The 12,970-nt window shown below is 37.4% G+C and overlaps 1 protein-coding gene across 9 annotated transcripts in view; it reads right to left on the bottom strand.

Annotated features, from left to right (window-relative positions):
- Positions 1-12,970, bottom strand: part of FTO (FTO alpha-ketoglutarate dependent dioxygenase) — a 243,600-nt gene that overhangs the window by 160,942 nt on the left and 69,688 nt on the right. For 8 of the 9 annotated variants that reach the window (XM_048075341.2, XM_048075340.2, XM_048075345.2 and 5 more), the window contains one exon: positions 7,956-8,075. In XM_048075341.2, the coding sequence (XP_047931298.1) occupies positions 7,956-8,075 (120 nt within the window). Of the gene's footprint in view, positions 1-4,964; positions 7,295-7,955; positions 8,076-12,970 lie in introns of those variants that run through there. The other variant, XM_048075348.2, reaches the window with a different exon arrangement.

Here is a 12,970-nt window from a genome sequence, read left to right on the forward strand (position 1 = left end):
AATTATTTTCCAGCTGCTGAATAATAAACATTATATTATGTGTACAGCTTCAGGATTATTGAGCAGAATGATGTGCTGTCCCTGAAGGTGTTCAAGACCAGGTTGGACAAGGCCCTGGGCAACCTGGTGAAGTGGGTGGCATCCCTGCCCATGGCAGGGGGTTGGAACCAGATGGTCTCTAAGGTCCCTCCCAAGCCGTTCTATGATTCTACGTGTAGTAAGAAATGAAAAGTGCAAAAAGGATCTACCCCAAAACTGCTGAGAGATAGAACTGGAGGCAATCGGGGTAAGCCAGAACAAAGTAAGCTCCAGCGATCATACTTCCATGGACAGAACTTGTCCATCTGAAAATAAAAACAAAATACCTTAGATGCGGCCCTAGTTAGACAATCTCCAGTCATGGCAGCGGGAAGGCAGAAATTTGTCCGGTTCCTCCAACTGCAAAACATTCTCTCCCTGGGACACAGCAACTCTTTCAGTTACAATGAAAAAATCACAACCTCCTTTTACTGAGGAGGAGCTTAAGATCAGAAAATCCCTGCCACCTAAAACCAAAGTAAGACCTCAACATTTTGATCTCCACGCTGATTTTGAAAACCATACTTAAGTTACTTGCACAAGTTAAACAGGTCAGTGAAAGAATTAGCACCTAATCCAACAGAAAATAATGCTTTCCATGGCCTATATCGAAGCCAAGTTTATTTCTTTATATATAAAATAAGAGCTGTAATTTTGATCAAAAATGATGTAACTTAAAAACTACATTGCAAAACCACTTTTTACCCATGATCTCGTTAGGAATTAGAGGCACTGATGATGAGATAAGAAAGAAAAGTTATCAGCGCAGCAATGGCAACTTCTTGGAAAATACTACCTCCTTTGCACACAAAAGCCATTTGAAAAGTAAAACAGCTGTATTCCATTTTATAAAATGGACACAGTCACTAAATATGACAGCAATAAAACCATGTTTTGAAATGCTCACTGTACTCAAAAACAGTAACATAGATGGTGACATTTTGGTCATACTGCCATTTGCTTTCACTTTCATTAGACATAATTTTCCCTAGTTTATAAGGATCACATTAAAAATTATTCCTGCCAAACCAATGTAATTTACAGTTTCAACACTAACCCAAACCTTTTTTTCTACCTATGTGGTATGTTCAAAAACATATAGAACTTATAGACACAAAACGTACAAATCTGCATCTGATCACTTCTATGATGGCCTCAGTGAGAACTAGAAATCATTTTTAAATATAGTTGATAATTAATTTTATATGACTTACAGATACACAGGCATCTCAAAAATACAGAAGAATATTCTGAATTTCCAAAAAATATTATTCTCCATGTGCAAACATTGTCTTTTACTGAGGTTTTGTACTAGGAAATGACTTTCAAAAACCATAAAATGCTTTGCAATGAATAGCTGGACAAGCAAAACAATAGCAGAATACAATACTACTGCTAATTCATTTCCACAGCACATAATAAGCCTTATAAATAAATAAACAAACTGTTGACAAAAAGATCCTTTGTTATTCCAGTATATGTTCATCCAAGGTTCTGAGGAAAAATGGTGAAAACAGCACAGTTTTTTATATAATCTACTTGGCCCCATCATACTGAGTTCACTTTCGCTTAAATCATCACAGTTCCCACTACCAATAAAAGGGCAGCATCAGGTTCTAAAAAAATCCTTCCAGCACTGACACGTATTCACAGGGATGCAGCAGGATCTATGATCTTAGCTTTTCTCTCCGCAACACATGCCGGGTGACTTGCAGCACTTCCAAGTGTACTCTTACGCTCTGAACTCTTTCTCTGCTGTTCCTGCTGCTGAGAACTGCAAGCTATTGCCCCTGGTGCTATCCCCTATAAACCACTTTGCTCTAAATGAAAATTTAGATGATCCAGAAGTTACATGAAGGAGTTAGATCATTACCGATTAGAAACCGCACACCTGTGCATGTGTTTATGTGCACAAGCATGTACAGACACGTGTTCTTTGGACCAGCTCTGGTGAGCTATCCAGTCGGAGACCACTCCTACGTGATGCAGAACCCTGCTTGTCACTGCGTTCAGCTCAGACAGATCCTTTTATACAGCTCAGACACAAAACTGGGACATAACCTATATGCATGGCTTTGATTTCTGCTGATTGTGTTGCACGCACTTATGTTTTTAAATGCTAACACAGAGCTCATCATATCTACACATATTTGCATGTACAACATGATGTACAATCATATAGATCTGATTGTACACAAACATAGTGAAGATAGAAAGAAGCTTTATTACAGGAAGGGTTTAGCACAAGACAATAGAATTTAGTCATTCAAAACAGTCTCACCAAAGAACAGCAGTGTACACGAGAACACAGACTCCCAACCCAGGTGTGAACACACCTAGACGGGGACACAGCGGGGAGATGTGCCCACCTCCGGCACCAACCAGCCAGCACGGCACCCTCCAACCAGCCTCACAGCTGTGCCAGCCACCCACGGCCCTCCCGCTTGTGCTGTCAGAAACCCACCTCGCCTCCCCGTAGCACACAAATCGAGGTAGCCTGCCTTAAACTTTCCCTGGCTTATGCCACTTGGCGTTACACCCTGAAATGTTTTCAGAGTCATTTTCACAGGACGCCATGCGAGCTGGAAGGCTGCCCTCTTAGCAATTCCAGTTTATAATAGAAATGTTATAGTGCTTCATATCAACTCAGCTTAGATCTCAAGCAGCTCACAGAAGGGTTAAAAATAGAAAGTGCTATCCACTGGTTTGCTCTGATGTTCCTGTAGATATTGTCACTGGATGTATCCTCAGTAGAATTCTATTCAACACCTCTGTCTTTAAGTACAAAGCTGTAGGCTGTAGCAGCTTTAGGAAACATAAGTATCCTTTTTTCTGCTGCACAGTATCTGTGTGTGAAATTCTCTAAAGGGGTTTAAGTATTTACCCTGAACACTATCAGACAGTTTCTAAAATTTTCCTTATCCTGTTGCAAAAACACTTCAAAGAGAATCATAAACACAGTCCTTTGTGCTTTCAGCACACACTTTGTTTTGGAAGCTTAAGTCTGAATTCCCTCAGAACTGTAAATATTTTTTTTTCTGAAAGATGTGCAATACAACTTTTTTTTTTTTTTTTAAAAAAAAGAAAGATTGTCAGTGATTCTACTGTACGCAACGCTGTATCCTTTCTCCCATTTCTGATGGCTAAAAATATTGGGGTCAATGAAATCAGTGTCAAAAAATATTTTTAAAAAAACTCCCCAGGATCAGGGTTTTCCTCTTGTTGTTGAGATAAAAGATACATTTCCAGGAATATCTGACTCCTGGTGTACATAAAATATAACCTGCCAAAACCACATTTATTTAAAGGGTCTGGCCTAAACAGATAAGAAGAGCCCCAAAAGACAAGAGATATGGCTAAAATTTAGGTCTTTGAGCTGCCATGTTGTGCCGACATTTCACAGCTCATTAGGCAAATACGATCACCCATCACCGCACGGCCCTCCAAGAAACGAGTGTGACACTGCAATATCCGAAAGCACGGGGAGAAAGCTAAAAAAAGAAATTGAAATTATACCTCAGAATTTCTTGAATTTTGGCTGCCAAGATGACACTAATACAAATATGAGATAAGTTGCATTTTCTGAAAACGCTACCAACCACCCAGCCTGTTTATGAACCCCAAACCTTTTCATGCCCTCCACCCGCACAGTATTAGTGAGCTGTTTGAAGTGCCAAAGTCTACAAAAAGCTAGCAAGATTCCTTTTAAAAGCATATTTTGTCTTACAGCTTATGGTGGTTATTCTGGAACCAAAATACCCCGATTTAAACACATATTTAAACGCTTGTTTAATTTGGAAAAAAAAAAAAAAAGAAAAAAGAAAAAAGGAAAGAAAGAAAAAAGAAATATATTATGGCCCTGGGCTGAGATTTCATAGCTCAAGTTTCAGCCCAGACTCAATTCTAACTGTCAGGCTCTAAGCCCCTGACAATAGTGGCTTACAGCAGAAACTATGGCATACTTCATACGCAGCAATAGAACCAAATAATGAAATAGACCTCAAAAAGGAAAGAAAAATAATTTTACGTGGAAATATCTTTGCTCTCTGATTTCAATTCAGTTGTATAAACTGATAAAAATGTACCATTGAGAATAACCATAAAAATAATATGATGAGTTAATGTTTTTTTTCTTTTTTTAACTTACAAATCAAGATGAAACAGTTGTGCAGAGACATCAGTTTGCTCGAATGCCACTTTGTTCATTGTAACTACACAGAAAGTACACGCTAATGTTTATAGATTGCATTTGGAAATTAAAAGGTATGCTGCGTATCAGTATCATTAGTTATAATATAGGATTCGAAAAAGTGAAACAAAAGGTTTAACAATCACTTTCGTGTTTCACTTATACCATTAAAAATCAGGTTTTTAAGATCTATGTTTCGTTCCTTTAAGTAAATCCTTTAGAGTAGGCAAACGGTTATGCTGCTAAATACACTAAATCACTCACTTTTCTCTACGTTTTAGAACTACAGTTTTCATCATCTTGCCAAATTCCTGCATAAATAGGTAGGATTAAATGGAGCCTAGCCTACGTAACATAATTATATATGTTGTGATTTTATACTGCAATGAAACTGATACATTTTAATAATCCCAGTCTTGGCTCTTACCCACCAAAGTCAATAAAGGTTATTAAGGCCAACTGCCATATAAATACATTGCTACATTGCTAAATGGTCTGTCAAAGCAGGAAATACAATTTATACCATATAGCACTACCAGGATCATCTTTTTTTTTTTTTTTTAAAAAAAAAAAAAGGAACACTGGATATGTTAAAAAAAAGTCTTCAAAGATTTGGTATTTGAGTACAATCATATATGTTTACTTTTCATTCCAGAGATTTACATTTTACTTTTTCAAATGTGAATCAACCTAAAACAAAATAAAAGACTGTAAGACTTTTACAGTTCTTACTGATTTGGCATGGCGTTAAAACATTTTCATAGCTAAAATAAATGTCAGATTGCAAGGTTTGTGTGATATCAGACCCTGAGAGACAAATTGTCTCTCCACTGAATCTCAGAACAGCTTCAGCAAGACTTCCTCATATCACATGAGATTTCAGCTTTTCAGACTTCTTTTTACCCAGAAAGCAAAGCTTGTACAGTCTTTTTTTTCAAATGGTAACTCTCCCTTTGAATTCAGCAAGCATTTATCCTGATGTTGCACATGATAACGTGTTAATCTTGGATGACTTTTAAAAAAAAAATCAAGAATTTGAATAGCCTTCGTATTTCCAAGGGAGGGTGGGAAAAGAGAAGAAGATTGGTTAAACTGCTTTAGATTTAGTGCTTCATAAATTCATGAGGTAATATTGTGGGAAATGTGATGTTTTATCAGAATGTCATTCAAATGAAAGGTTTAACATTTACATCACAAGAGCAAGCTCTAAGTAAAACTATCCGCAGGGAAAGAAATGCCAGGACTAAACATTATTATAAAATTATGTGCTTGCCACAAAGTACAAAAATATTAAACAGAGCCCAAAGGTTTGTAGACCCTGGCCTTAACTTCCTGAGGTATCGTACTTTGCTGCAATATTGGAACAAGTACAATTAACAGAATCAGAGATTTTGGAAAAGGTTTTTTTTTTTTTTTTTACTTCTTTAAAACTCTATTGCCAAACAAAGGAAAAAATAAAAAAAGGCACACATTGAACCCCAGACTGACTTTTGTATCACTCGAAACACACACATAAAATTTAAGTCAAGAGTTGTTCAACTCACACACAAGTGTAGCAAAAAATACATTATTTTCCTTTACAAAATAGTTCTTTTTAAGCAATAATACTCTGCCGAGACAAGATCAACAACCGCTAAGGTATTTATAATTTAACCATTTTTCCACATTATATAGGTGAAGTTTTTATTTTATTATTTTTACTTTTTAAAGAATCATGTAGTTAAAGTTATAAATTTGGAGGAAAAACACTGACTGTAGACTACTGGGTACCTTCAGAAATACCTTTTTGATTTAACTTAATGCTGTGGAAGCTAAGCATGCACCAAAACACTGCACTTTTTATGTTAAATTGCTGTTGAATTTGTTAACCCACAATTGATTTCCTGTGTTATGGAATCTTAGAGATTACAGCTAACTTGAAGCAACAGGGATAATTCTTGATGTTAATGCTGCATTTCTATGTATTTTTATTAAGTCAGTGCTCGCTGTTGCATTAAAACTGCAGCTCAACATTGCCCCCTACTGTCCGTTTGTGAAACACTAAGGACAAAATGTAGGTTAAAACCAAAATATCCCACCCCACCTCCAAGTCCAAAATACAGTCAGCATCTCATTTACCTAAGAGACTCAACAATACAGACATTCCCAATTAACATTCTCTTCTGTCTCCCTCAATAGTTGAAATTAATTGTGATTAATGCATTATAAGTCATAAAACATTAAAGCAATTTTTAAAATTTAAATTAGAAGCAGCTTCTGTCTTGGCCCAACCGTCATTTTGCTGATAAATATCATCATGAGGCCTGTTGAAAGGAGATACACTGACGCCACCATGTTTCTAATTAGAGACACATGGCAATGTCACACCAATTGCAGAAAACCTAACCCTTGAGAATTCCTGAGTTTGCTGTTTTTCCATGTTCTCAACACACAATGGATATAAAATAACAATCAAACATTCTTGTCTCTACTTCATCTAAGCCTCTGTTACAAGAGGGTAAGTTGTCATTTGAAAGAAAAACAAACCAAATCATTTTTTTTAAATGATAAAGGTCATTCAAGATCAGTTGAGCTTGAGCACATGAGAACACAAAAATGAGGCAAAAACAAAAATAAACAAATCATAAATCTTTTTCCCTTCTTTTGGAGGAAAGTCTAACGTTCACCGATTCCTTGCAGCAACTGATTTCACATATAAAAATTCCACTTTTCCACACTCATTTTCCAGGCCTGAATCCAGCTGTTGCCAGAAAAGCTTCCAAATTCTTGTGAACAGGTTAGAGAGCAACAAGATTTCCCTCAAAACTCAGTAACAGAATCTTGTGTCATCATACCTCTGGGAATTCAAAAACACCTCTAATACAAATTATATTCAGTGTCCTCAGCCACATTACAAACTTTTCCAAGACATGTACGGACAAGTTGAAGCTTACGCTGTGAGCAGCAATGGCACAGAAGCAGCTTCTGATGGAGATGGAAGGGTACCAGCACGACACATTTCTAATGTAGTTCCTCCTGCATGCAGACCTAGAAGCAGGCATGCTGGAAAGTGTGTCATACACTTAGCAAAGTCCCCTAGCTGAGTCTCTAGACAGCAACAGCAAGAGGGCTAACAGTGGTCACTGAGTCACTTACCAAGGAAGAAACAGATGTACTTTCAAATATACAGCAATTACCACAACTATAAGGATTCAAGAAACTAATCACCTCTAGCTAGTTGTAGCCATCGTATAATTGTGCATGTGCACTACCAGCAGACAGCTGTACTTTCAGTTCATCAGGTTTTACTGTCACCTTCACCCAGATACATTCATTACTGTTGTGATGGCAAAGGGTGCACCGTCTATCTTGGTGTTTCATGACAAGGTGGCATTGCACAGTTTCAGGTACTAACTGGTGTGATGCAATATCTGCCTGTCACCTTCTGACGCTGTCAAACTTTAAAAACAAGTGAAGTCAGGAAACAACTGAAATCTCCTCTTGCTTTTTGGTTCTCATTTTGCTCATATTTCTTTTATTTCTCTCCCCCAATAGCAAAGAGGTGGCAGTGGGAGGATTACACTGATTCTACGTTTCAGATGTTCTGAATAAAGCAAAAATTCTGTTGCTACAGTACAATTAAAAACCTAACTGTTAGTGCTCTCAGAATTAAGCTCTAAAAGCTTCAGACTATAAAACCAGTACTTACCATAGTCTCCATTTTTCTCCAATATTCTTCCAATTTAGCCATTGGTTTAAGCCACCAATCAGTGCACTTCAAATACCGCTTGCCTTGAAACCAAAACTGCCTGAGCCACTCAAATTCAACCTGCAAGAGAAAAACACACGGTTGCATGACTCATCTGTTCTTATTATCTGTTTTATTATTATTATTATTATTATTATCTGGGCAGGAATGGGATAGTACATGAATCCAGATATACCTAAACAGCCCCAGCAAAGGAGAAGGTTACTGGAGTATTTATTTCTAAACGTACCTTTACACCCAGTTGTTATTTTTATTGAATCATAAGAAGGATAGAAGAAACTTTCAGTAAATAAACTGTGCTAGAACACAGCCTAGCCAATTGCTATGGAACAAGCGCATAGCTTTATAATGAAATATAGTTTCTCGTAGTTAACCAAATAATCTGGTTACCAAACAAACTACCAAAAACCTTAGGATTGACTGAGTCTCAGTGCTCAGCTGTGGCCAGGCTTGTGCTCCCTCTACTGGAACTGCACTTACAGCAAAAACTTGCCAATGATATGCGCGTGGGGTTCTGCGGGGAAAGTAAGGCTAAAAAGCAGGTTTCGGCTTTTCAGGGCATATGTAGTAACATGTCCCAGTTGTTCTTCTAGGACTAGGCTTGTGTGGCAACTGTGTTTAACAAAGAAAACATTATCCTAACGAAGCAATAAAAATTTAATCAGGAACATGGTTATACTTTTATTTAGAATATGAAGCAGAAAATACTGTAATACTTTGCTAGTTTTGGGGTGTTTTTTTTTTTTTTCTAATCATATATGGGTGGCCCTTCAGGTTTAAACACATGATAAATATTAGCTTTTAATGTATAATAAATATATATATAACTCATCAAATATTCATTAAGCAAAATAATTTCATTTATCCTAATTCCTGCTGAGCCTTTTTCTTTAATGGCAATCCACAGTTCTGGTCTTTAGAATTATGTATTTATTTTTGTCGCGGTAGTTACATTTCACACCAAGTTCAAAGCTACTTTAATAATTACTTGCTACCTCAAAGATTTTGTTTATCCCTACTTGACACTGATGTTGCAAACAAAGAGAACCTGCCAAGGTGAAAGAATAAAGAAAACTGCCCAAAGCTGTCATCTAACTCTTTTTTTCCTGCAAGGCTATGGAAATCTGAAAGCGTTTCAGCTAACATTAAATGTTTGGTCAATACACATTAACGACTGCAATAAAAGATACTTAAATGTGAAATGTATAAAAAGAACATTAGATCAACTCTTAGTAAAATACAACAACACGATTAATTGGCAGACATAAATCTTAGAAATATTTTCAAAAAAATACTGTAAGCATAGTGGCTTTTTAGCATACAAGTTCAATGACATACAACCTTCCTAAAAGAAAGCTGAAGTAGAGTTCGCTTCTTCTACTGTATAAACAAGGTATGAAGTATCAAGTTATGCTTCCCTAAAAATCGTTATACACCATTTGGGGATAGCTGAACACATCAACAGTTCAACTAGAGCTTGGAGTATTCACTGCTTTTTTCTTCTTCGTATTTTCTGGTCTCTTCCAATGAATGGATGGTAACACATAATATCTTACAAATATGTTTCAGGAAATAGATCACATGAGGTCATTAACTAAAGAAAAAATATTTTAAAAAAATGAAAATGAAAGTTACAATATCATTCATCAAGATAACAATCTATTTCAGTCAATCTGATTTTTAACTAATCATACTGATTTGTGACATTAATCTACGTAATTTCAGTCTAAGTAAAGTCTGGCATCCTGACCAAATTTTAAACATATCTTGATCCCTTTCAGCATATACAAGAGATAAGGGTTAGCAGTAGGACAGTTAATTTTCTGAAGGATTGTAACTGATCGCATCAGAGGTCAGGGTACCAAATGGCAACATGTGGCTGTTCAATGATAGGGACAACAATGTAGGTAAAAAATCTAGGCAGGGCTCTCAAACTCAGGTCCATATTCATCTGACAATGCCTAAAAGTTTAGCTCTAAACTGACTTAATAGAAGAAGGGAAAAAATAGCATTTCACCCACAAACTTGGCCATCAAGCACCTTGACAAGGGACTGCTCTGAGCTGGTACTTCTGACCAGGCAAGGGTTGATTCTGAAAACAAGTCATCTTGATGCATGGGTGACAATTTCTCTGTCACTATCCTTGCTTTAGACACTAGTAAGCACAAATACTTCTGCTAAAAATTTCCAGAGATTCCAATTATGCTGTTTGTTTGATATTTTAAAATTAACACTAACACTAAATTAACATTAATTTTTAAATTCTTTCATTGAACTATAGTCACTAATCTCCTGCAGGAGGAAGGCATCCCCTATTGGCTTGCCTCCTTCCACCTCCTTATACGAATTAGAGCTATACCAGGAAAAAAAAAAACCACCACAACAGTACATGTGGAAGAGACAAAAGCTCAATTCTACCCTTACTGGAACTCAAGATACACGACATTCATCTTCCATGACAAAAGTCTCAGGTCAACTGTTCTTGACATGGATTTTGTCAAAGAGTTTTAGTTTGGAGACTCCCATATATTAGAGTTAACTTGAGTTCAGATCAGCTAGCAGTTTACATGACTGAACAGGACAAACCTTAATCATATTAACATGTAAATAAAATACATGCTGCACATTTTAGGAAAACTGTCTCCTAATTCATTTTTCATTTGTGACTTAAACGTGCAAGAAAGTTCAGAATTGGGCCCTATATGTCTAACCTCAACAGATTTTCAAGTCGTCCTTTAGCAATGATTAAAAGCCAATTTTAGGTTATAGTCAATACTGGGTAGTAAAAGGCCAACGGCAGCATTTGACATTTTGTGACGCAGTGCTCCTTGGTCAATTATTTAAAAGTATTAGTTATTAAATGCCACAGATGTAGGTGATCTATATTTTTGCTCTTCTGTACTAGCCAGCCACCAACCATGCTGTCAGCTCACTGTGATGTGCTAAAACATGTCGGCCTTCCTTGGGCCGCAGACACCACCACCTTTCCTCAGCCCTGACCCCAGCATCTACCACCGCATACCTTCAACATCTACCACCTCCAACTTAGCTAGCCTAGGCTTTTCTACATCCCTGTAGACGTAGAAATGTTAAACCATGATAATTTTAACTGCTGCTACTATAAAAATAGATTTGCTGTAGGCAAGAGTGACTGTACTTCACGAGCAACAGAGCAACCAATTCAGTCTCAAATTTTAATCGTGGTCATCAGGATTTGTTGATTAGGGCTGAGCCAAAACCCCGATAAGAACAAAATCCTACTTTTTCAAACTTTACTTTGAAGCCTGCTACATTTTAAACACAAAGCCCAGATCCTAAAGACGTTCCTCTGAAGCTTTACTTCACAGAGAACTTGTGACTGTTCATTTGGTGGTGGCGAGTAAGGAGGCCTCGAAGCTTCCTCACGTAGGGGAACTCCTGTCAGATTTTGCACTCCTCTGAGCAAGGTAAACAACTGTTCTTGGACACCCAAAGAATAGGTCATCTCTGCAGATTTTATTTTTACGCATGCGAGCATTTACATCATTTAGTCAGCAGTGTTCTATTATTTTAAAAAGTGTTTGTTTGCCAGTGGGCTTTCCTAGGTCCCTGCAGGTCTACTTGAGGCCTAGCCAGTAGCTGTACAAATTTTGGAAAGCGAAGTGTGATTCAGTAGGGGCAGAGGTTCGCATTCAATGAACTATACAAGGTCATTTATTTCAGGACAAATGATCCTGGACAAACAGCAATCTGATTGCTTAAAGGGATAATTTCATTTAATCTAACACCATGTGTGCATTGTTGTTAGGACGCTGTACTTCACAGCTGTCCAGGTCATTACTTCTGTTCACCCTGCCACAGTGCTCCTAGGACACCCTGCCACTGAAATAGTGTTCAGACTTCAAGCCTGAAGCTTGTAACTACAAAGTACGTACTGGAGTGAAATGACTCGCACATCTAACAAACAGCATGTACCTCATAATTCAGGTACATGCTGAATTATGTACCTGAATTCAGATATTCCTCCGAAGGCTGTTTTAATGAGGGAGGCCACAACAACAAGGTTAAGTCGAAGTGATGCTGAAAACCTCCTAACTAAAATCTTGCTTCTTCCACAGGAAGGCCTCTGTCACGACATCCAAGAGAGGTCTCCGACAAATGAACTCTGGGAAAGAGAGCCCCCAGATGCTCACCAAATTCTTTTATGGGTTTCTCTGCCCACGACAAAAGTGGAGAAAGTCTCCACTGATGCTTCAGATCTTCAGTTCTAAACCACTTAACCAACACAGCAAGTCAATTTTCCTGCCCAGGAATACAAAAGTGAAGGCATAGAATCATACCTCATTCTTTCAGACCTGCTCTTAGGCTTTTTCCCTCGAGCAGACACGGATAACTCATCCAGACCTCATTTGGCAGAGCAGTTAATTTCAGCACAGACTGTGAATCTGCACTCAAGTACTTAATTTTAGCCTAGTTGTGGATCAGCTGATGGCACTGTGATGGTTCTGCTCCAGTTAATGATCTCTGATGACTACTTTGGAGTTGTCAGCAAAAGGGGAAGAAAACCCACAGCATTTCAGGAAGATGAAGCAGCTACTGAGGATGCATCTAGTTATCTGACTTAAAACATGCAAAGAGCTTCAATTATGACTTTTGGAAGTGGAATACAACCATACCACCTCCTCTACAGAGGAACAGAAACACTCATTTTCAAGCCCATAATCTCCGGTCTGGAGGTATATAAACTGTATACCAAAACAGAAATACACAGGCAAAATTGGGTGACAGTCCTTCATTAATTCTATAATTCGCTTTACTTAGTGCAGTTTCATTTTTCTTATTTAAAATAATAACAAAGGAGGAAAAAAAAAAGAGAGATGGAATCCTGACCACAGTTATTGAATGGAAGACATTTTCATCAGTAGTTGAACAGTTTAATTCTTTAAAGAAAGAAAACATGTTCTTGTTCTTCATAT

Source organism: Anser cygnoides, chromosome 12 (genome assembly GCF_040182565.1).
Source record: "Anser cygnoides isolate HZ-2024a breed goose chromosome 12, Taihu_goose_T2T_genome, whole genome shotgun sequence".
Classification (NCBI taxonomy): Eukaryota; Metazoa; Chordata; class Aves; order Anseriformes; family Anatidae; genus Anser; species Anser cygnoides.